The sequence below is a fragment of the Sorex fumeus genome, unplaced genomic scaffold, assembly GCF_029834395.1.
Source record: "Sorex fumeus unplaced genomic scaffold, SorFum_2.1 ptg000098l, whole genome shotgun sequence".
NCBI lineage: Eukaryota > Metazoa > Chordata > Mammalia > Eulipotyphla > Soricidae > Sorex > Sorex fumeus.
Window position 1 is genome coordinate 22,698,439 of NW_026606155.1, and position 25,392 is coordinate 22,723,830.

The 25,392-nt window shown below is 37.9% G+C and overlaps 1 protein-coding gene across 8 annotated transcripts in view; it reads left to right on the plus strand.

Annotated features, from left to right (window-relative positions):
• NUMB (NUMB endocytic adaptor protein) overlaps window positions 1-25,392 on the plus strand; it is a 141,807-nt gene that overhangs the window by 92,560 nt on the left and 23,855 nt on the right. For 6 of the 8 annotated variants that reach the window (XM_056133686.1, XM_056133692.1, XM_056133685.1 and 3 more), the window contains 2 exons: window positions 3,019-3,093; window positions 9,069-9,101. In XM_056133686.1, coding sequence (XP_055989661.1) covers window positions 3,019-3,093; window positions 9,069-9,101 — 108 coding nt within the window. The remainder of the gene's footprint in view (window positions 1-3,018; window positions 3,094-9,068; window positions 9,102-25,392) is intronic. The other 2 variants (XM_056133689.1, XM_056133690.1) reach the window with 1 other exon arrangement.

Genomic DNA, 25,392 nt, shown 5'->3' on the forward strand with positions numbered 1-25,392 from the left:
CAGGAATAGCCCCTGAGCAATTCCAGGGATGGCCCCAAAACCCAAAATTCAGTTTTATTTTATTTTTTGCCTTATGGGGAACCCCCGACAATGCACAGGGGTTACTCCTGGCTCTGCACTCAGGAATTACCCCTGGTGATGCTCAGGGGACGATAGAGGATGTTGGGAATTGAACCCGGATTGGCCACGTGCAAGCCTTACCCCCTGTGCTATTGCTCCAGCCCCAAAATTCAGTTTTAAAACTCTTTGATTTTTTTAAATTATGAAACTAGACTCAAACAAAGAAATTGTGAGGCTCTCTGTAATGACTCAGTGACAAAAGTACCTGCCTTAAAAGTGTGATCTTTAGTACCTCGCACATTTTCCAGTCATTGTCCCCCAACTCTGCTAACTGTTGCTACAGCACAGTTATGATTTTCAGAGCACTGCAACCAAGCATAGCAGCTAAAGTATGAAAACCCTGCAATCACCACACCTAAATATGTGACCATAAGTGCAGCTACCACAAGCAGGTATGTGAGAATCACAGTAACTCCTGAGTGTAGTACCTCCTGAATGTGCAGGAGCCCAATAACCAAAGAAGTGTGACACCCCTGACTCACACCCCTCCACCCCTCAAAAGCGCTGTTGGCCAGACCTGTGAATCCTGGTGAGCACCACAATCAAGCATGTGTTCACCCGCAGTCATCTTAGCAAGAATAGCAAAGGGAAGGGTGAGGGTAAGTTGTGTGGATACTGTATAGTTTATGCCGATAACATTTAAAAATTTTTAGATTTAAGAATGTTCCAGGAAAAAGTTTTAGAATTAACTAAAGTAGCAAGAGAAAACTTTAAATGGATTATGAGAGAACCTGTAGAGAAAGTTGTTTAAATCTAGAGTAGTGCTGGGGATGCAGCTTAGTGGTAGAGTACATGCTTTGCCTATATAAGGCCCTGGGGTCAATTCCTGACACAACCAGCCAGTTCCAAAATCCAAACTACCTCCACAAAAAGAATGCATATGGATAGAATTAATGGTCTTTGATGGTGGATTTGATTATTGACCAGGATCGGAAACCCATGCTTGGCTGATCTGTTGTTGCACAAAATTTCTGACTAATCAGTTGCATCATATAAATTCTAGTTTACTCTGTTGGTGACTTTGTAAATGACAGTCTCCATTACATAGACTCAGTGGAACACCAGAGAACTACCAGATATATACTATCCATGGTGGGTGATAGCTTTCTTAAAGATAATTGAAAGGTTCATTGATTTCTTTTACTTTTTGGACAAAGAAATTAATAATACATTATTGAACTTTTGTTTTTTATTTAATTTTATTTTTATAAAGTTGTTCATAATAATCTATTGCATTTAATATTCCAACACCTGTCCTACTGATTACACCTTTGCACCACCTTATTTTGAGTTTTCAGTTCCTGCTTTGCCTCCAAACCAGGAACTAAATAATTTATTTTAGTATTGCTTGCTATGAATAATCTGATAAAAATGATTTGAAAAAATTTCCTTAGAGGAAAATGTGTGAAGATTTTTGTATTTCACCCTAAAGCCATTAAGCCCTTTTATAAGAGATTACTAACATGTTGTTAAAGGTTGAGCCTTGTATGCTAGTACATATATATTTATTTTTCCGAGATTTTTTTTTTTTTTCTGAGACTGGTTGCCTTCTACTTTACACCCGGTCAAATGTGGTGTGCTACTCTTGGTATATCAGTGCTGTCGAGAATGAGATGTCCGCTCCAGGAATTCTAAAATTTTAATGGAGTGATATAGCTGGAGTTAAACTTTTAACTAGATGGAGACTTTGGGATCTGGATGCAACTCTGCAGCATGTTGCTCTCATGTTGTCGTGTTGCTCTTTTCCAGGAGATTTACTTGTGAGTCTCTAGGTCATGGCTGTTAATGGGCTTGTATGGTGCTAAAGGCAGTTTGTGGATGTGACTGCCAGGCTACCGGAAGCACAGGGAGATGGGGGGAGGTTGCCCATTCCCAGCTCTGTGCAAGCCTGGAGATTTTATTCGCTAATCCTGCACTGGGTTTTTCAGCAGATTTACTCATTGATGAGGCTCGTCTGAGCCTGTGAAGATAGGCCATGAGCTTGGCAGCAATTGAGTTCTGTAGTGGTTTTTTTTTTTTTCGGCTTCTGGGGCTCTGTTGGAGCAGGTAGGGGGACTTACCCGCCTCCCTCAGGGTTCCCCCGGATCAAACAGCCTGGTTGGAAGTTTGGAGGCATCTCTACAGCATGTTGCTCTCATGTTACTCTCCTCTGAGAGATTTATTTGTGGGTCTCTCTTATTGAACTTTTTATTAAAGGATGATTTTTTTTCCAGTTTCATTACCATATAATTAAGGTAAGCAGAGGGATTTAAAAGGCCTGTCATCACATAGAAGCTGAAAAAATATAGTTTTATAGAATTTGAATGTAATGCCTATTTAAATAGAATGTGGTGAAAACTAACAAGAACTTTGTTATTTCTGCGTGTGAATTCAATTTAAACATCTAAAGCTAGTTTGCTGTACCACCAGACACTTGACATTTCTGACAACCTGTAATGTTGAGTTAAAGTTTTCTAATTTAATAGAAAAAAAGAGATAAAAGTGATGACTGAGTCTGGATTCTATCTTAAAATTATTACTGTATTGACTGATTGTTGATACTTGCACACTTGGTGAGAGTGCACCAGAAATCACACACTTTGTTATGGCTGAGGATTTCATATGGCAGTGAGGCTGAGATCATACCTCTTACCATGGTGTGGGGATCAAATTTAATGGCCTCATACCGCAGGCTAGGAACTCTACCACTGAGCTATCCCATTACCCCAGAGAACATTATTCTAGGTCTCATTCATATGAAGACACTGAGGCTAAGTAAAACAACATCTTAACTCTTCTTCGGTAGGTGGGAATTTTTTTTAGTAAGAATTTGTATATTCTGTTTTCTATCATCTAATTTCTAGTCTGTAGTAGCTAATTAGTAAACATAATGATAGTTTTTTGTTTCTATTTCTGCAGTACCTAGGCCATGTAGAAGTTGATGAGTCAAGAGGAATGCACATCTGTGAAGATGCTGTAAAAAGATTGAAAGCTGTATGTATTTAATTGTTATCTGTTGATTTATATGCCAAAAATAATCTTTGAAAATTTTCTTGTTTACTTACAGTTACCAACTATCCAGTCAGTACAGTGTTTCCTTAAAGATAAAAGGCAAAACATAGAGACTCACTAATAACTTTGAGTCTCATCCATTGAAAAGGTATAAATTCAAATGACCAACATCTTCAATTTAGGCTAAACATTATTCAAATAATATTTTTTATCTAGAACCCATATTATATAAGTGGCATGAATTTATAAGTGAATTATAAGAACAACATAATAAAACTCTTACAGTTAATATTTTAACTGTGATCACTGGTGTGTAAGTACTAGTTTTAAACCTACCGCAAGGAAAAGCTATTCAGGAAAAAAACAAAGCAGAAGCAAAGAAACATGATGGCTGGTGAAGTTTTTTGTTTACAGTTTGGGGGGATCTTCTTGGTATTTTCTTTTTACAGTCTGCTAATATAAACATATTTTCTTTTTCCAAACTCATATTTGAAATGGAGAATCTTTTTTTTTCCAGAATAATGTTCACTTTTGCCTATTATGCCATAGAGACATCACAGACACATACCTGTGTATTTAATGAAAGGAGAGAATGGGTTCAAAGTTCATAGAGCTTCAGTTTAAAGTGTTTATTTCACATTTAGAGTAGATTTGAAAAACATTTCATAGACTCTGATAGACCTCTTCACAACCTTCCTTCTCTCCAGTGTGTGGCCTTTTCCCCTTTTGCTGTGAAAGCTTTAAGCATTACTTTTGCATGCCCTTGTCCCAGCAGCATTAAGTACTTGTTGCTTTGGGTTTGCTGATGTGGCAACTGCCACAAGTTTGGCTACTAATAAGTGCTTTTCCCCACTCATTTTGCTTGATAATTAAAATTATCCATCTTGGTAAATTCTGTATGATCTCTTATCTATAACTCCTCAAAATAAAAGGTAAAAATTAAGGAAACAACAGAGAGGAAGGTCTTATTTTGGAACAAATGCCTGGATCTGTTTTCTAAGGAAAAAGGAGGAGGGAAAGAACTGATTCTCTTACGCAAAGATATAAAAATAAGTGTAGGTCCAGGGATGGAGCTCAGCGGCGAAGTGTATGCCTTCTGAGCATGCAGCCTGGGTTCATTTCCCAGCCACACAAAACAAAATTGTGTGTGTGTGTGTGTGTGTGTGTGTGTGTGTGTGTGTGTGCGCGTGTGCGCGCGCACCTGTGAGCGCACATGCGGCTATCCTTTATCTTGGATTTTGGTCATTTTGAATTTTAAAAATTTTTTTGAAATTAAAATGTTTTAATTCTTTTAAGTTAAACAATTTCTAATTCTAAAACTAACCCATTCCTAGTCTGTCTTCTCTCCAATTAATGAATATTAATCTTAATGGGATATATATTAATACGTGTTTAAAACTAATTTAGAGATTTGCTATTCTGGCTGAATATATTTTCAGTTAAATTACAGTTTCATGAATAGCTTTGTAATGCTCTATCATGGTAATTTAATAAAATAAATAATATTTTTAAAAGTACCATCTCAAATAGTACAATTTTCCAAGAACTATCAGTTTGTTTAGTCTCTTCTTTAGCAAAATAATTCTATTTAGAGAAAATTTAATTAAGAATATTATTTTTAAAAATTTTTTTAACTAAGAATAGTTTAAAATATTGCAGTGATTTGCCTTACTGGACAAATGTTCTTATAACATTACAAGACTAATGACTAATAAAAGATAAATCAATGAACAGATCTGAAGCAAACTATAAAGTTATTAAAATATTAGAATTTACTAATAAGAAGGTTACTGAGGAATGACCCTTCAGAAAGTTATTAAGGGGCCGGAGAGATAATATAATGGGTAGAGAGAGCACTTACCGTATAACATGGCCAACCTGGCATGTCTTCCAGTACTCTGTGTGGTTCCCAGTCCCCACCAGGAGTGATCCCTGAACACAGAGCCAGGAGTAAGCCCTAAGAATTTCCAGATGTGGCCCCCAAAGAAACAAAAATTCTTCTAATTCAATGAGTATATCCTCATGTTCTCTCTCAGAAAGAAAGGTTAAATTTGCCAGAAGTTAGTAAGAAATGGTTTTTAGTTGTTGAACACATAATTAATGCTCGTCTCTGTCCAGTTTTTTTCCTAACCAACTTTTAACTGAAAATACCATATGTGTGTGTGTGTATAAAGCAAATGAACAACCAGCCTACATAGTGGCAAGAGATGTGAATCTAGTGGTTCCTAGAGTCACATGACATCCCCACCAAATATTCCTAGTGTTAAAACAAGATGGTTGGAGATATTGTTTGGCTATTAAACTTTAATTTTTTACAATGAAGATCTTGAACCATAAGCATGGTTATCTGAGTTATAGAGCTGTTTAATAAAATTTTATGAATTTTTTTTATCAGAAGTAACAAATCACTGTTGAAACAGTCATTCTGGAGCTGAGGAGATATTCAAGTGGTAGAGCGTATACCTAGCATACTCATAGACTTAAGTTCCATTTCTAGTGCATCATAGCTCTGCAAGCACTGCCACGGAGCACTGCCAGAAGTGACTCCCATAAAAATTTTTGTATTTAATCCTGTGTCTACAACAATGTCCGTAATATAGTAGCCACTCAGAATATATTTTGGAATGATTATACAAAAAGCAATTCAGCCTTTAATATGTGGTCAAATTGCTTTTCATTATAATCATCATAATCATTTCATAGGTTTAGTATTTTAAAGTAAAAAGTTTTAAAGATATGAGGCCACTTTATCTCCTAAAACATTTTTATTTTTTTATCTTCTTTTATGACTATTGAAAATTTATATATTGATTGCTTTTCTGGATGTACCTAAACATTTTAATATTGGGAGAAAATTTGACTATTTCAGAACTTTTCATTTAAGTTCTTTAAAATTTTTCTGACTCCCATATTCAGAATACTTGGAGCAAATGTTATATGTCATTTTACATAAGCAAACATGCTGATTAAAAATGACATTTAATTTTGGAATAACAGGTTAATTTTTTGTTACTATTCTCATTGAAACTTCGTCCTGTAAATACCCTTTCTAATGCTGTACAGAGAAGGTTGCAGAAAGTTGGAAGTCTTCAGGATATTATTTTTTTTTCTTTTTTTTAAATTTTTTTATTAGTGAAACACCATGAGGTACAGTTATAGACTTATAAATTTTTGTGCTTGGGTTTCAGTTATACAATGATCAAGTACCCATCCTTCCACCAGTGCCCATCCTCCACCACCACGGAGGATATTATTCTTACAGATCATTGTAGTCTATAAAGATTCATGATTTTTGTCTTTTCATGTTTTTACTGTACAGAAATTTCTAGTTGCCTTTTTCCTCACACACAAAGCACTCATCTAACAACTATCTATAGTGTGTTTTGCTGGATACTTATATTGTGCCAAAAGCTGTCTTGGGAGGTGGTTGTTGTTTGTTTTTAATTTCTATAGTCAAAGCTTCCTCTAAGAGTTTGAAATAAATGGAAGCAAATGTAAAAGTGAACAAGCCTTCAGGAGATTAAAGAAGAAATAGCATGTCAGTGGAACTGGCTTGAAAGTCAAAGTTTTCAAATCCAAAGAATTTTACAGGGTTTAAGAAATAACTCAAAGATCTGGAGTACATTCTTTGCTTGGTGGAGTCCCAGGTTTGGTCCACAGCACCATATGGTTCCCTGAACACCACTGGGATTGTACCCTCTCCCCCTAAAAAGAGTTCTTTAGCTCATGTATGCAAGTTAAGTAACAGACATCTAGGACCTATCACCTGAATGATCTTTTAACTAAAATGTAACGTTTAGTGCTTTTTACATTTATGGGCAATTAAGAAAGCAGAATGATTTCCAAGTATTATATTTTTCTCTTCAAAGTGATTTTCTTCAATATAGGAATTTTTTTTTTGATGTTGAACCACTCCCAGTGGTGCTGGGGTGCTACTCCAACATGGTGCTTTGGTCACTCGTGGTGGTGCTCAGGGGAGGGGAACCAAGCAATATCAAGGATCAAGGCTGAGTCTCCTGTGTGCCAAGCGTGAGCTCAGTTTGATGTTCAGTCTCAGTCTCAGGTTCCAGGATTAATTTAATTTCACTTCGAAATTATCTGCATACTTAATACAAGGTAGTATTTTAAACATATGCTTCTTAGAGCATAAATGTTCATTTTTTAAAAAAACTTTTTATTTTGCGTGTAAAATTACAGCTTTTTTCAGCTCAAGTTACCCACTTTGGGATTTCGACTATATAGAATTTTCAGTGTCTTTATGGCATAATAAATTGTAGAATAAAAAATATTTTTGTCGGTCTATTTCATAAAAAATGTACTGGATCTTTGATTATCTTGCTTGATGGTGATCCAATATGCCCTTCCTTTTAAAAAGTCTTTTCTTTCCAGTATCTTTGTAAATATCTCCCTCTCTGTCTTGGTTTTAGACTAGTTTCATTTATACTAGCAGTTTCTAATATGTTGAGTTTTTATTCACTATTTGATATATTTGTTTTAATGTATGTTCTTGTTTTAGCAGGTAAAAGAATCATTTAATCTTTTAAAAATATTAATATTATTCTCTAATCTATTAACTGTCTTTTATGCATTTTACATATCAACTTTTTTCATTAACATCTGAGGTCTTTTTTATAATAAAAGAAAGCAAACTCCATGTTTAACAAGAGCTTTTCTGGGATCTAAATTAAATATTAACAGATTGCCTTCCCTCACCTCCCCATCCCTAAAGAATGGTAAATCTTTTAACTTTGGCTGCATCCTTAAAAACTGATAGTTACTCACAATCTAACAAAACTAGGGTCACCAAACTTGGCAGCAGAAACAAGCTTAGTCTTACTGTAGTAAATATTCCAGTATAAATACATTTTTCAGTATAAGTAAATTTTTTCCCACTGAAGTTCAAAATATTTTGTGTCAGTTTTTGCTGCTGTTTGTGACTTTCAGATTTTGGAATAAAATAGTGTTTGAGAATATTGAATGAGTTTGCAATTTGAGAGAATCATATTTCTATATAGTTATATTTCTCTGAACATTTACATTCTGAAAAGTATAGTTCAGCCAAAACTAGGAAATAAAAATCTTGCTCGATTGAGTTAAAATCAATCTGTGTTGCTTTAGTTCTTCAGATTTTACATGTGCAATTTTCAAAGTTAGTATATGCTTTAAAAATGCTGGCAGGGGATGTGTGAAGTTGCTCAAGACTAGAGTGCATGCCTTGAGTTCAGGAGACCCGTAGTTTGATCTCTGGCACCACATGGTCTTCTGAGCACTTCCTAGTAAAATGCTGGTGCCCCCTAGCACCACAGAGCCCAAGAACACTGCATCGTTGGCGTAAGTACTACAGGTCCACAATTCAAGGGCCCAAGGAAGTAGTGCTGCTTGAAATCTGTGGTGCTGGATGATGCTCAGGCAACCAGTTGTGGGGATAACCCTTGTACTCTTTCTCTGGCCCTGGATGTATTATGTTTGATGTGTGTCATCATATCATCATTTGGATGTAGATTTTTTTAATTGATGACTTCCACATAATTGACCACTTACTTTAAATTGGAAATGCATATGGAAACAGTCTTTTACTACTCAATATTACAGAATTTTAAATACAAATTTCATCAAGCCATTCTGTCCTGATTTTTTTTCTCTGCTGCCAAATTTGGATAATTTGTTTTAAAAGTAGTAAGCAGAATATAAACTGACCAGTTGCCCTGCATGGATACTGGTCCTGATGTCTTCTCATCCTTTCTATGAATTCTTATGCCATACAGTGTGTTTCCTGCATTTTCATGCACCCTTCCTATTTCCCTGTCACTCCTGGTATGGATAACTCCTTAAAACTCTCACTCCCTCCCTTCTCCCACTTTCTCCTTTACCAACTTCTGTATGTGCTTATTGGTGTGAAACCTTGGGACATTTAGCCATACAATAATAGCGCTCGACTTGTCCCCCTGTTCCTCCAGGAAAGGAAGTTCTTCAAAGGCTTCTTTGGAAAAGTAAGTTTGATGCCACATTCATGCTTGCTTTATAAGGAGTTACACCCCTAGTGTAGCATCAACATATATATTTTTTTAAGGAGAACTTTTGGTTCTGTATAATATAGGAATTGCTTTCTGAATGGAAATAAGTGAATTGGAAAGTTTCTATGGCATTACTACCTTGTGTGTTTTCCTGAGTAAATATAATTCATTGGAACATCCAAGAAATAAATCAAGTAGGTTAAAAAGGAATGTCTCTTCAAGACCTGTTGTTAAATAAATTAATTTTGATCTTGCAAAACTGATACACTTATTTACATATTTTTAACAAATAGATATTGCATAACCAATGTTTACAGAGGCGTGGAAAGAAATATTAAAGGAAAATTAAGGGAACCCCAGTTTTTGCATTCAGTGCAGATACCTTTTCTTCAGTTTAAATTTAGGTGACGAAAGTACTAGCACATAAACTTATATTTGGGGATTTTTGGCCAACTCTGCTAATATAAGAAACCTATTTGTCTACCAGTTATCTGTGATATGCAATGTTCTTTGGATGTTTTTCACATAATAATTACTAATGTTCTTAGAATTAGTATTTTAGCCTGGCAAGCTACCGAGAATATCTCGCCTGCACGGCAAAGCCTGGCAAGCTACCTGTGATGTATTCAATATGCCAAACACAGTAACAAGTCTCACAATTTGTTGTGAGGTGTTACTGGTGCCCGCTTGAGCAAATCGATGAACAACAGGAGGACAGTGCTACAGTGCTATAAAAAAATCAACTTTAGGGACTGGAGCAATAGCACAACGGGTAGGGCATTTGCCTTGAATGCGGCCGACCCAGATTCAATTTTCAGTATCCCATATGGTCCCCTGAGCACCACCAGGTGTGACCCAAAAAGGAAATAAATAAATTTTAGTAAGCATTATGGGTCTCAGTTAAACTAATAGTTCATAGATGATGGGGCCTATATCTAGATAGAATTAATCCTATATATATTAGCATCAATATAAATAGGCACTATTTGTTAAGGAAACTTTTATAAAATCTTAATTTTTTTTCCCCAAATAGAATTTCTTAGAGCAGTTCCATACACTACCACAGTTACCGTTCTATGTTTAAGCAATACGCTTGAAACATGTCTACCATAGTTAGAACAGCCTTATCGGGGCAGTAGAGTGCTGACCTTGCGTGTGTGAGGTCATGGATTCAATCCCTGGCACTGTAAAGTAGTCTCACTGGTGAAGGTTAGGATGTAGAAAATACACTTTGAGGAACTGGAGTGATAGTATGGTGGGTTGGCGCTTGCTTTGCATGTGCCCAACCCAGGTTCAATCCCCAGCACCCCATGTGGTCCCCTGAACACCACCAGGAGTGCAGAGCCAAGAGTAATTTCTGAGTGCAGAGCCCTGAACATCACCAAGTGTGGCCCCCCAAACACTCACTATATATATGTGTGTGTGTGTATTAATTCACTTGTATTATTGTTGCAGATTCTATCTCCTTCCTCCCAATTACTAAGTTGTATTAGACTGTTATGTGAAGCACTCCCCATCCTCACCATCCCCTTCAGTTTTTTATTTTGGCACTGTGAATTACAGTACTGTTAATAGTAGTAAGTTTCTGGTGTATAGTTTTCTAATAGCGTACCCATCATTATCATGTTAGTGTCTCTCTACCACTAGAACCCTTTCCACACCAGCCCCACCCCTCAGCAAACTCAATTCAGTTCAGGGTCTGTTACCATTTGCCGTCTCTTATTCTCTTATTATATTTCTTTATGCTACACTTTTTTAAAAATGCCAGTATTACTGGGGAGAAAAAATGGTACCAATAATTATGCAGTGACAATTATGCAATGAAAGATATTAGCCTTCACTTAAAAATTAATTCCAAGTCAGCATAATTAACAGCTGTTTTAACAAGCACATGTTATAGCTACAGTGTAGCTGAACTCAGTAGTATTGTGCCTTGTATTTATTTGGGTTTTGAGCCACACCTGGTGGTGCTCAAGGGCTCTGTACTTGGCAGTCTTTCCTTGTGCTCAGGGAGCCATTTGATCCCAGGGATGAAACCTAGGGTCAGGCACACAGTGCATTTGCTCCAGCACAGTGAGCTACCTACCCAGCTCCAGTACTGTGCTGTTTACCTGTTTTTCACTTCATTTTGTTACATAGTGAATTTATATGACATGAAAAAGAAAATTATGAATCATCTCAATTCTTACCATTCTTACCATAGCTTTGGAATTGTTACTCTACTTGTTTTCCAGTGTGAAAGCAATAATATACAGGGATCACATGACTTACCTGAATTCACATAAGTGATAGAAACTAGACTTTGACCCCAACTTATTTCTAGAGTCACACCTAAAATCACAGCTATGTAATCACCCTTACAAATATCTGTATATGTGTATGTGTGTGTGTGCGTGTGTGTATATACACTATATATATATATACATATATATATATATGGGATGGAGCGATAGCACAGCGGTAAGGCGTTTGCCTTGCACGCAGCCAACGTGACCGACCCGAGTTCGATTCCTCCGCCTCTCTCGGAAAGCCCGGCAAGCTACCGAGAGTATCTCACCCACACGGCAGAGCCTGGCAAGCCACCCGTGATGTATTTGATATGCCAAACACAGTAACAACAAAATCTCCAATGGAGACGTTACTGGGCCCACTCGAGCAAATCGATGAACAACCTTTATATATATATATATATAAAGGTTTGGGGGGTCCACACCCAACAATGCCCAGGGGTTACTTCTGGCTCTGCACTCAGGAATTATTCCTGGTGGCACAAGATTTAATCTTAAAGGATGCTAGTGAAGAAGAAGAAGCTTCTTGGAAACTCAACTTTTCCTTTCTAACTTTCTTCTTAAAAAGTAATAATTTGGGGCTGGAGAGAGAGCACAGCGGGTAGGGCGTTTGCCTTGCATGCCTCCGACCCGGGTTTGATTCCCAGCATCCCATATGGTCCCCTGAGCACTGCCAGGAGTAACTCCTGAGTGCAGAGCCAGGAGTAACCCCTGTGCATTGCCGGGTGTGACCCAAAAAGAAAAAAAAAAGTAATAATTCGGGGGCAGAGAGTTCATTGAATGGAATGAGCACAGGCTTTGCATGCAGGAGGCCTGAGTTTTATTCCTGGAATTACATGGTCCCCCAAGCTCTTCTAGCTGATTCCAAGCACTACCAGGTATGAATCAAATAAAAAGAGAAAAATAAAAAATAGCAATTTAGGAGATGGGGAGATGACTCAAAAAGCTGAAGCATATGCCTAGCCTGCATAATGAAGCCCTGAGTTCTTTCCCAGAGGCCAGCATGATGTCCTGTGCCTCACCAGGTTGTGGCACTGGTGGGGCCTCCAGGGTGCTGGCCCCAAGTAGTATGGCATCTGGGCCACTTTGCCCAGCCAAGAGTGGCTCCAGGGGCCCTGAGAATCGCTGGGAAAGCTCCCCGCTCCTCACCTCAGGGTAGTAATTTAACTTTGTGTTTTATCTCAAGGCAACTTTTTTAATAAGTTAAAGTATCAAAGAATCTTTCTCAGTTGTTGAGACTGATAACAATTTGGAGGAATTTAAATCACACTAGTGAACTTCTTAAGAGATGCTCCAAAAATTCCATCCATGAACAATGTGACTATCAGATTTTTTTTGTTATGTTAGCAAAGGGAGAAATAGATTTATAGCAGGGTGACTTCATTTTACTATATACTATTTTAAATTACAATAAAAGGGAAAACAAAGGGAGGTTCTCACCAGCAATGAAATGAAAATTTTACTTTTAAATGAGAAAATTTTCTTAGATTTGAAGCTTTGAGCATCTCTCAAGTTACCATTATTCAGTTCACTTTCACATTAATCTGTTGGCTGATAAAAGATTTGGTTTGTTAAATTTGGTTTGTTAACTGCTGACTGAGTCAGTTGTGGTTTGATTAAAAGCTGAAATAAAGAATCTTATAGGACAGTCTACGTATATGATAGGGAGCTTCTATCCATCACAGGTCTTCATAAAGGCCAGCCACCCTGCTTGTCTGCCTTCCTGTCACAGCCAGCAGTACTCAGGGATCACTCCTGGTGGGCACAGGGGGACCATCTGGGGGAGCCGGGGATCAAACCTGGGTTGGCCATGTGAAAGGCAAGCACCCTCCCTGCCATACTGTTGCTTTGGCCCCAAAGTTGACACTTTTATTCTTCATGAACATCTTCTAAGATTTAATGGTCCATGATAAAGAAAATGAAAGATACCAAGAAGTGTTTGCAGTAAACTCTTTCGAATAAAAGAAAATAGAAGGACTAATTTTGGATTATTTGAAGTTCTGAATCTCAGTCAGGAGGATGGCTTCCTGTTTTCCTCAAGTTCCCTCCTAGATCTTACTACCCACTGACTTCCCTATTCCTGCAGTACCTACAGGTGCCTCTCAAAACTTCAACAGCAGGAAGCTGATTTACCTGAATCTATTACTGGACTATGCCATTAACCTGGTGAAAGCTTACACATATCTTAAAGTAGAAGGGGAAAGAGCTGAGAAATAACTTTTTCCAAACTAGCTATACTCAATTGCTTTTTGTCCTAGGAAAATCAAAGAGGTACTCCGCATTTTAGAAATTATTCTACATAGTTAACCAAATAAGTCTATTACAAAGTAATTGCATAACACTTAATATTTGAAGATTTTATAATGTTAAGATATTTGAGGACCCCCATGAGCAAAGTAAGTCTCTCTATTCCCGTTTCATGAGAAACTGAACACAAATATAAACGTTCTTAGGCCTCTTAAAGTTCCTTGTTTTTCTGTAGGGCTTTACAATTTATTATGTGCTTTGACCTACTTTCTGCTACTTGACAGCTTAGGGATTTAGATAGGATAGTTTATACTAGTTTCACAAATGCATAAACATGCTCAAAGAGGCCACCCAGCTAGTAGGAAACAGTAATGTCTTAATATGTCTTAATAGAAACTAAGGTTTCTAATATTAATAACCCCAAACTAAGGTTTTTAAGGAACCTGGTACAAATTTCTTCCACCTACCCCCATATAAATGTTCTGTCATGGAAAAGTGTTGTCATCTGCTTCTCTTGGGTATGCTAAAGTATACAGGATGAAGTATCTAGCACAGACGATACTAGAGTGCTGCCCACAAATGTGTTGTATGGCCTGCGCATAGCTGGTCAGTGTTTCAAACATTGCTTTCACATTAAAGCTGGGGTCTCTCTTAAGAATGAGAAGGTCTGGATACAGCAGTGTGGCAGCAATGGTGAACTGAGGCATATTCCATTTTGCCCTTGGTTGCCCATTTATCAGAAACCCTGCAACTCATTGTCCTCACACACGTCCTGCTTCATTTATTCTGCTGCCTATTTTTCATTCTGTAGGCATTTGAGTTTGTGAATTCCTCCTTCCTAGGCTATTATGTCATTTAAATTTTATTTTCCTTTGGGATAACAACTTCCTAACTGTATTTTTTTTAATAAATAGAGAACACCAAAAACATTACCACATCTGTCCTAACAGGTTCTGTTTTAATGTAATGCTAAATCATTCCCCCCACCCCCCAATTTTTACGCTTATAAATGACATAAATGGTTAAGTTTTTTGAGAAAGCCTGGTCAAAAAGTACTGTGTGGTTGTATTGTTTTCACCTAATTAATAAAGGTAAAAACTTTCATAGTATTTATACCTGCGTTCATAAATCATTATATTCACAACAACTATATTGTGGTAGATTTCTCAAATCAATCCTCTATGCTTATCTTCATTCTGGTTCTTTTCTTTAAGAGAAAATATCTGCCACTTTTCTTCCTTTTTCCTTTTAAATTCCCATATGCTGTCTTTTTTGTATTTTGCCTTCTCGTATTTTATTTTATTTTATTTTCACTTTTGGGGTCACACCCAGTGATGCTCAGGGGTTATTCCTGACTCTGCACTCAGGAATTACTCCTGGCAGTGCTCAGGAGGTCTTATGGGATGCTAGGGATTGAATCCATATCGGCCTCATACAAGGCAAACGCCCTCCCCACTGTACTATCACTCCAGTCCCATATTTTAATAAATGTATCTTCAGAATTTATTTTTCTTTTTGTCTAAAACATGCTAGGGATTGTGCTAGTTTAGAACCAGCTAGAAAGATTAACAAGATATTCACTATTGTTCCGGTGTTTGTTTTACCCCATTTACTTTTTTTTTTTTTTAATTTGCTGTGCTGGAATATAAATCAGGTCTCCAGCATGCAGACAGGCACCATATCATTGAGCCACATTCACAGCAGCTCTTTATTTTTTTTCTGTAAATTTTTATTAGTGAAACACCATGAGGTACAGTTGTAGACTTAAAAATTTTTGTGCTTGGGTTTCATACAGTGATCAAATACCCATCCCTCCACCAGTGCCCATTCTCTACCACCACCAGTCCCAGTATCCCTCCCACTCCCCATCCCTCCATCCCACCCTACCTCTGTGGCAGGGCATTCCCTTTTGTTATCTCTCTCCTTTTGAGTGCTGTGGTTTGCAAAAGAGACATTGAGTGGCAATCTTGTTCGGTCTATTGTCTACTCTCATCACACATTTCCCATCCTGAGAGGAACTTCCCAGCACCCTTTATTTGGTGCTCCCTTCTCTATCTGAGCTGCCTTTTCCCCTAGAGTGTGCGGCTGTCCTCAAAGCCGGGAGTAATCCTCCTGGTACTTATCTCGGCTATTCTTGGGCGTTAGTCTCCTATTTTGTTACTTTATGTTCCCCAGATGAATTCAATCTTTCTATGTCTGTTCCTTTCTTTCTGACTCATTTCGCTTAGCATGATACTTTCCATGTAGTACCACTTGTATGTAAATTTCATGACTTCATCTTTTCTAACAGCTGCATAGTACTCCATTGTGTAAATGTACCAAAGTTTCTTTAACCAGTCATCTGTTCGTGGGCATTCAGGTTTTTTCCAGATTCTAGCTATTGTAAAGAGTGCTGCAATGAACAAATAAGTGCAGATGTCACTTCGACTATACATTTTTGCCTCTCTGGGATATATTCCCAGGAGTATTGCTGGGTCAAATGGGAGCTCAATTTCTAATTTTTTGAGGATTGTCCATACTGTTTTACAAAAGGGCTGAACCAGTCAGCATTCCCACCGACCAGCAGTGAAGGAGGGTCCCTTTCTCGCCACATCCACGCCAACACTGGTTGCTTTTGGTCTTTTGGATGTGGGCCAGTCTTTGTGGTGTGAAATATCTCATTGTTGTTTTGATCTGCATCTCCCTGATGATTAATGATGTAGAGCATTTTCTCATGTGCCTTTTAGCCATTCAGATTTCTTCTTTGAGAAAGTTTCTGTTCATTTCGTCGCCCCATTTTTTGATGGGGTTGGTTGTTTTCTTTTTGTGGAGTGCAACCAGTATTTTGTATATCCTTGATATCAATCCCTTGTTGGATGTGTATTCGGAGAATATCCTTTCCCATTCTGTAGACTGTCTTTGTATTTTGGTCACTGTTTCTTTGGAGGTGCAGAAGCTTCTTAGTTTAAGATAGTCCCATTTGTCTATCTCTGTTTTTCACTTGCTCGGCCTGTGGCGTGGCATCTTTGAAGATACCATTAGCTTCAATGTCATGGAGGGTTTTGCCAACTTTGTCTTCAATGTTCCTTATGGATTCTGGTCTGATGTTGAGGTCTTTAGTCCATTTTGATCTTACTTTTGTACATGGTGTTAGGGATAGATCTGAGCCCACTTTTTTGCATGTAGCTGTCCAGTTTTGCCAGCACAATTTGTTAAAGAGGCTTTCCTTTCTCCACTTCACATTTCTTGCCCCCTTATCGAAGATTAGATGATCAAGCAGCTCTTTATTTTTAGATGATTTTTATTTGACACCTTAATTTTCGTTAAGCCTCCAGAATTTCTAACTCTGTACTCTTTTTTTTTACTGATTACCTTGTTTTGAAAAAAACCTTGTTATTGAAAAAAAATTGGAACGTAGTCCTATACTAATTTTTCCTTTCTCTTCTACTTTTCTACTTTATCTACAATAAACTTTTCTAGTTTGCAAAAGGACTGGAGCAATAGCACAGCAGGCAGGGTGTTTGCCTTGCAAGCGGCCAACATGGCCGACCCGAGTTCGATTCCTCCATCCCTCTCTGAGAGCCCGGCAAGCTACCGAGAGTATCTCACCCTTACGGCAAAGCCTGGCAAGCTACCCATGATGTTTTCGATATGCCAAAACAGTAACAAGTCTCACAATGTTACTGGGCCCGCTTGAGCAAATCAGTGAACAACGGGAGGACAGTGACAGTGACAGTTTGCAAAAAGAAATAGAAGAAAATTTTTACATATGCCAACCACATCTAGTTACCAGACTTGTAGCCATGATCATGCATTATATCCCCTCCTAACTGTTCATGCTCCAAGCCCTGTATCTTCTATAGATTTGTATTATACCCATTCTTTTTTTTTTTTAATTTTTATTAGTGAAACACCGTGAGATACAGTTGTAGAGTTACAGATTTTTGTGTTTGGGTTTCAGTTATACAATCATCAAGTACCCATCCCTCCACCAGTGCCCATTTCCCACCATCACAGATCCCAGTATCCCTCCCCGCAACGTGTCGTTCCCCCCGCACCGTCCCACCCTGCCTCTGTGGCAGGGCATTCCCTTTTGTTCTCTCTCCTTTTGGGTGCTGTGGTTTGCAAAAGATACTATGCCTATTCTTATTCCAGCAATGTCACCTCCTCTCCCCTCTATAATGAGCTTTTATTTTCTCTAATGGATCTTACGCTAGCACAAAAGTAACCCATATTTTTATTTTTTGAGGCTGCATCTTGATGCCTTCAGTTCCGGCTCTCCCTTTTCCTTTGAACTCATTTAATCAGGATTCTACAAAATGTCATCAAGATTCTTCTTGTCATATCTTATGTGTTACTATTCCAGTGGTCCTGTGTCCAACTCCTGTGCTATTCTGCCTCAGACATAATATTATTATGGAACTCAGAAGAAATATTTAGAAATAAAAATCTCAGTATCTACAGCAGAGAGGTGGTATCTGAATCCCTGACACTGGATGAGATCTTTAAGGGAGAGACAGTGGGAATGTGCAGGACATAGTGAATTTTCTTAGTGTCCCAGATTAAAACTTATTCTACATTTAATGAAGGAACATCATTCTCAAATCCTGCAAAAAAAATTTATTTTCATGGCTGGAGTGACAATCACTAAAAGTTACTATACCTTTAATGGAGGAATGCCGTTCTCAGATTCTGCCTTTGCACCTCTTGCCTTGCACATGACCAGCCCAATATAGTCTCTGAGTCCGCCAGGCATGATCCCTGAGTGCAGAGCTAGGAGTAAGCCCTGAGCACTGCCAGATGTGGCCCAAAAGAACAACAAAAAAAGATATATATGGCCTTAAAATTTATATATATATGTGTGTGTGTATTATGTATGTGTATATATATATATATTTTTTTTTTAAGAAAAGTTGAGTTTTCTGTAGAAGAGATTTCTTGTTCATGTATCACAAGGCACACAAAATCCTGGTAGCCTGTTAATATATCATTATTACTCTGTAATGACTGGGGTTATTTTTGTGAGGGACAGAATGACTGACCTTTAATTTTTACACTCTGGGTACCCTTGAAGACCTCTTTGGTTTGTAACAGAAAGAACTTTGCATAATAGAATGACACATCACTCTGAGAAAATGACTTTCTCTGCCACTCCTACCCAGATTGACTGTTACTTCTTAACATTTAGTAGTCGTGCCAAATTATGCTTTCATTAGTCTTTATAACATTTCTCTGCTTTGGCTTGCATTAGAACATCTGCTTAACTTGTTTGCTCTTACCCCATGCCTAGCAGGTTTGCCTTACTGCCAAATACAACTTCTGTTTTTGCTGATTAATTGCATGCTCTTATCCCGTTGGTGATCGTGGAAATTGTAGAATCTAGATGTGAGATCTAGATCTTTTAGTTTTAAAATGGTAGATACTGGGCCAAAGAGGGGTCAAGGCACTTGTCTTGCCTGCAGCAGATCCGTTTGACTCCCAGCACCACATATGGTCCCCAAAAGCACTACTGGGGTTCACTCCTAAGCACAACTGGGTGTAGCCCAAACCCACTCCCCAATAAAGTAAAATAATAGATGGATATAAACACATTTATGAGGAAAATGGAGGGGGGAAAACTAAAGGAGAAAAATATCATTGTAAGCAGGACTCATTTTAATATGATTAGTTATTTTTTCCAAAAGATTGAATTAATGGTCATTATCTGGGAATAATAATTATATCAGAGGTTGGCAAGCTATGTGGCATACTACCTGTTTTTGTAAATTTAAATTTTATTGGAACTGAGTCATGCCCATTTATGTATTTTTTTATGTTTCTGCTCTAGTAATAGAATTGAGTAATTATGATAGAAACCTATGGTCTGTAAAATAAATAATGTGTTAACTTATTTTCTTTCACAATATGTTTTCCAGTCCCTGATTTAAATGCATTCAAAACACTTGCCCAGATAGAAATCTGATGTACTTTCTGAGATTAAAAACCAGTACGTAAAAATGAAAACGCACCTATAAGAATCTTAACAGTATACTAAGAATATTATTTACATACGATTTTTTTTAAATGTGGTTTCTAACCAGAAATAGAATTCAGCTAGGAATGTGCTTGCCTTGCACGTAGCTGACCTGGGTTCAATCTGCGGCACCTTTATTGTCCCCTGAGCCCCACCCGGAGTGACCCCTGAGTGCAGAGCCAGGATTTAGCTCTGTTAACCACCAGGTGTGCCTCAAAAGCCAAAAAAAAAAAAAAGTTATATCTACTAAAAAAATAGTAATAATAATATGGAGATAGGTGATTAGCAATTCTTTATTGTTAATTAGTTATTTCAACTTTTTTTCTTTTTACTGTGAGCAGCTCTCATATGTAAGGAAAAGTAATCTTACAATCTGGATTTAGAATTTACTATTTCTGGAGCTGTACAGTGAGGAGAGCACTTGCTTCCCCTCATGTTGCTGATCTGGGTTCAATTCCCAGCACCCTGTATGGTCCCCTAAGCCCCACCAGGAGTGATCTTTTAATGCAGAGTCAGGAGTAAGCCCTGAGGACAGTAGGATGCACAACCCCCCAAAAGAAAGTAGTTACTGTTTTTGTTATTCTTGCAGCTATTTATGTTTTCTTATTAGTTCCATGTAGTTCTGTGTGTTTCTTTCTTTTACTTACATGTTTCCTGATTTTATAATTTGTAATAAGCTTAGTATTTGCTATCATTTTTCACTCTCAAGTATAATTTATTAAGGTAAAATTAGTTTACAAGAGTGTTGGGACCAGAGAGATAGTACAGCGGGTTATTTGCCTTACATGCAGCTGACAGTTTTAATCCCTGGTGCCCCGTACATTTCCCGAACCCGCCAGCCATGATTCCTGAGCTCAGAGCCAGAAATAAGTCCTGAGCATGCCAGTTGTGTCCCAAAAAGACAAAACAAAAAGAATGTAACGATATATATGTATATGAAATGTATTTATACATACATAAACATGTATGTATATGAATGTAAAGATTTTCATATACATGGGGTACAATGTTACCATACCACAGAACAATAGCCTTCCACTCCATATCCTATAAGACTCTTACTTGCCACCCTACTCCGTTAGAACTTCAGTTCTGTTCTCATTTTATTTTCTGTCCTCTTATTTTGGTTCTTGGATGCACCTGTATGGTCATCCATGTCTGTCTTTTTTTCATTCTGACTTATTTTGCTTACCTGCTCTCATTTTCTCCCTATTCCAGGCCTGCTTAATTTCTATATTGATTCATCTGTACTCAGAAATAAGCAAACAAAAAAATTTAAGGCAAATGCTAATTTTAATAGATATTTAGAATGGCATTCATCTTTCATTTTCCGGTTAACTTGATCCTTCTGCTTAAATTTCACCAATTTAAATTCTAAGTTATTGAAGTTCTTTTTAGGCCAGACCCATTTTCTTTCCGAAGAATAAGCAGAAAGCCAAAAAAAAAAGTTTCTCTTTGTTGTAAAACTGATTTTCATACATTGACTCTATTTGGTTTGATTCTCTCTCACTGCCACTGTCCTCCCGTTGTTCATTGATTTGCTCGAGCGGGCAAATCAATTGTGAGACTTGTTACTGTGTTTGTCATATCAAATACACCATGGGTAGCTTGCCAGGCTTTGCCATGTGGACGAGATACTCTCGGTAGCTTGCCGGGCTCTCTGAGAGGGGTGGAGGAATTGAACTTGGGTCGGCCATATTGGCTGTGTGCAAGGCAAACGCCCTACCCACTGTGCTATTGCTCCAGCCCTGATTTTATCTATAAAGTTGAAATTATTAAAATAGAAAATGTCAGGGCTAGAGAGAGTATAGCAGGTAGGGTGCTTGCCTTGCATGCAGCCAACCTGGGTTTGACCCCTGGTATCCCATATATATAGTCTCCAAGCCCACCAGAAGTGATCCCTGAGCACTGCAAGGTATGGCTAAAAGCAAAGTAAAATAGGGGCCAGAGCAGTGGGTAGGACATTTGCCTTGCACATGGCCAACCTGGGTTCAAGCCCCAATACCCCACATGGTCCCCCAGCACCACCAGGAGTGATTCCTGAGTGCAGAGCCAGGAGTAACCCCTGAGCATTGCCAGGTATAACTCAAAAAGGAAAAAAAAATAGTAAAATAGAAAGTGTTGGCAAAATGATGATGAACTATGTCATATCAATGCTACAAACTGGGCTTAGCACTGTAGCACTATCGTCCTGTTCATCGATTTGTTCAAGTGGGCACCAGTAATGTCTCCATTGTGAGTCTTGTTACTGTTTTTGGCATATCAGATACACCATGAGAAGCTTGCCAGGCTGCCATGCGGGCAGGATACTCTTGATAGCTTGCCGGGCTCTCCGAGAGGCATGGAGGAATTGAACCCGGGTCAGCCTCGTGCAAGGCAGACTTTCTACCCACTGTGCTATTGCTCCTCCCTAACTGGGCTTGGAAGTTACTTAAAGTTGCTACCACATTTTTATTAATTTCTGAAGTTTATTAGTCTTGTTTTAAAGGGGTTTTAGTACCACCAAGATAAGTGTAAATTTTACATTTCAGATTTTCTTTGAGTTTATATATAGGAGTGATAGCACAGCAGTAGGGCATTTGCCTTGCACGCAGCCAACATGGCCGACCCGAGTTCGATTCCTTCGCCCCTCTCGGAGAGCCCGGCAAGCTACCGAGAGTATTCGATATGCCAGACACAGTAACAACAAAGTCTCCAATGGAGACGTTACTGGGCCCGCTCGAGCAAATCGACGATCAACGGGAGGGCCTTTACCTTAATATATATATATATATATATATATATATATATATATGCAACTTTTAGTTAAAAAACTTTGAATGTATCTGGTAAGGTACTGACTTGAGTAGAAAATTGTAGGGAAAATAAAGGCTAAAACTCTCCTTATTTTCTAAAAAGTGCTCAGACTTCATTTAGTTTAACAGAATGACCTAAGATGTACAAAAAGCATTGCTACAGAGAATATTTAAGAAGGCAAGGGACATTCTGGGCTTACTTTTCAGCTTCATGCACCTTGAATGTTAATAGCCTAGTACTTGATCAGAGTAACTGTAATGTGTCAAATAGCTATGACATCTGAGAGCCAGCACCCAACAAGACGAAATCATGTTAACTAAAAATGCAACTGTCAAGGAAGTATCCTGGGGAGTAGGAGGCTAAATGAGGACATTGGTGGAGGGAAGTTGATGCTGGTGATGGGAAAGGTGTTGAAAATTGCCTACTTGAAACCCAGCTATTAATAACTTTATAAATCATGGTACCTCAAAACAAAATTTTTTAAAAATTTTTAAATCATATTGTTTTCTTCCTCTCTTTAGAGAGATCATAGGCCATAAATTATGACAAATGCAATGGCTCTCTGGTATACTAGCATAACATCATAAAAATTATTAAAACACACCTCGAATAAGCAGGTATATTTTCATAAAAGTATAATCCACCAAGGAAGTGTTTTATTTACCTGACTCAGTAAGACTGAGAAAGCAGTCTATTAAAACGGCCTTTTGGGTATGTAGATAGTGGTTTAAGTAGTAGCACACATACTGGACATGTGTGTGTCCCTGAACTTGATCCCTAGCACTACATGGCCCTGAGTATAATGCCCTTTTATTTTCCTGTCTTCAGCCTTTCTACCTTAAAGAGTTTTGTTTCACCTCAGATGTTGAACACTGGCTTACAGTAGAGAGCGAGCTGCCCAATGTTGTGGTTCGGTGGTAAAGTACATGCTTTACATGCAGGATTCCTGGATTGGATCCCTGGCACAATCAATAAAAAAGGGAGCCAGAGATAGAGAGTACAAGGGTTAAGGCACTTGTCTTACAAGCAGCTAATCCCTGTTCAACATTGGCATCACATGGTCCCACACACACATAGAGCCCAGAGTAGACCCAAGGCATCAGCCAGGTGTAGCCCCAAGTCCTCCCAAAAATAAAACTAAAAATTTGAATTTTTGGTATAGGATTTTCAGGACTCTCAGTCTTCTATGTCACTAGTTCATTTTCTCCTGTTACCTATAGCAGATTTTTAGCAAATTTATTCCTTCCAAAGATTTTTTAAACTGAACTGGAAATTGTACAGGAGTTAAGGCACTTTTGCATGCAGCTGACCCCAGTTCCAATTGGCACATATGGATTCTGAGCATAACCAGGGGTGACTTCTGAGTATTGAGCAGTGGCCCAAAATTTCAACTAAATAAGTGATTGATTGAATGAATAATATATTAAACTTTTGATCTATGCCAAATACTGGTCTAAGCTTTAAATAATAAACCATGTATATAGAAAAAAACCTTCCCCTCAAGATTTCACCCCAAAAAAAATAAATAAATAATGCTACATAAATGTTGATTAGATATAGGCAGTTACTGTAGATGATGGGGTGACTCTCATCCTAGTTTGCCAGAAACAGTCTCTGTGTCTGGATTCTGATAGCCATCTCTCATTTTCAAATGGGATCCCAGTTGGGACAGTAAATTCTATGCTCATCCTAGTTCAAAACCTCTTATATAATTTATTTAGTTAATTCTAACAATTCCTTGAGTTTGAGAGATTACTAGCATCTTAATATAGGTATGGAAATTGATGCATAGAAAAGTTAAGTAATTTTCCCTGGGTGATATGAGTAAGTAGCAGAACCAGAATGCAAGTTCAGACAGACCTGTTTCCAAAGTTGAGTCACTGTGCTATGCTACTCCTGTACTGCTATTCTGAATCGTCAGTATCTTACTCTGCTTGTTTCCCTACCTTTCCAAGCAAAGTAAATAATTTTATTTCTTTAACAGATGAATTTATGGTTCTCCAAAATGAAATCCCTCAGCTTACCACTCCTTATAAGCTTATTTTAATTTCTGCCTGGCTTCATGTCATCCCTCCATTTCAAAGGAGGGATGTCCCTCTTCCTGTCTGAAAATTCTGTTTCAACCCCATCCCATTCCACTTAATGGAAGACTTTGTTCTCTGAATTTCTCTCTTTCTTGAGCTTTCTATCTCTATCTCCATTGACTTCCTGTTCAACATTAAAAGCCTATTATTGTTTTGAGGTGTGTGTCACACTTTCAAGAAGCTTTACTCTTGGGAGTAGTTTTTAAAAGTTTATTAAATAAAAGGGCTGGATGCCAAAGTGATAGTACAGGGCAAAGGTACTTGCCAGGAATGATCCAGAGTATAGAACCAGGAGTAATTCCCGAACATTGTCATGCATGGCCCAAACACATACACACAACATACACACAAACACACACATACTCACGTACACACAGCTGTGGAGAAAACTCAAAAGGGCTTTGCATACTGTAGTCATGAATTCCATTTCCAACACCACTTGGTTCCCTTGGTTCCAATGCCAGGAACAACCCTTAAACATGATACCAAAAGTAGCCCACCCACCCACCCCACCATAAGTGCTGCCAGATGTGACTGAAAATCAAACAACATTCTTAAACAAAAATATAATAATAAATGGCTACCAGAAGTTTATTAGTTGTCTAAGTTTAACTTCCAGGAAAATACCTATATTTCATATTCTTATGAAAATTATAAACTCAGAGAGTTACATAACTGCTTAGCCTATGAATTGTGACACTGAAACTCATATATGTCTTACGCCAAAGTTCATTATGTTTCTAATATACGAAACCTGTTTATCATAGATTTATTGGTCCTCTATTTCCCATTGCCCTGTAGCTCCCATTTTTTTAGAAGTTATTTTTTTTGCTTTTGCTTTTGGAGCTAAACCTGGATGG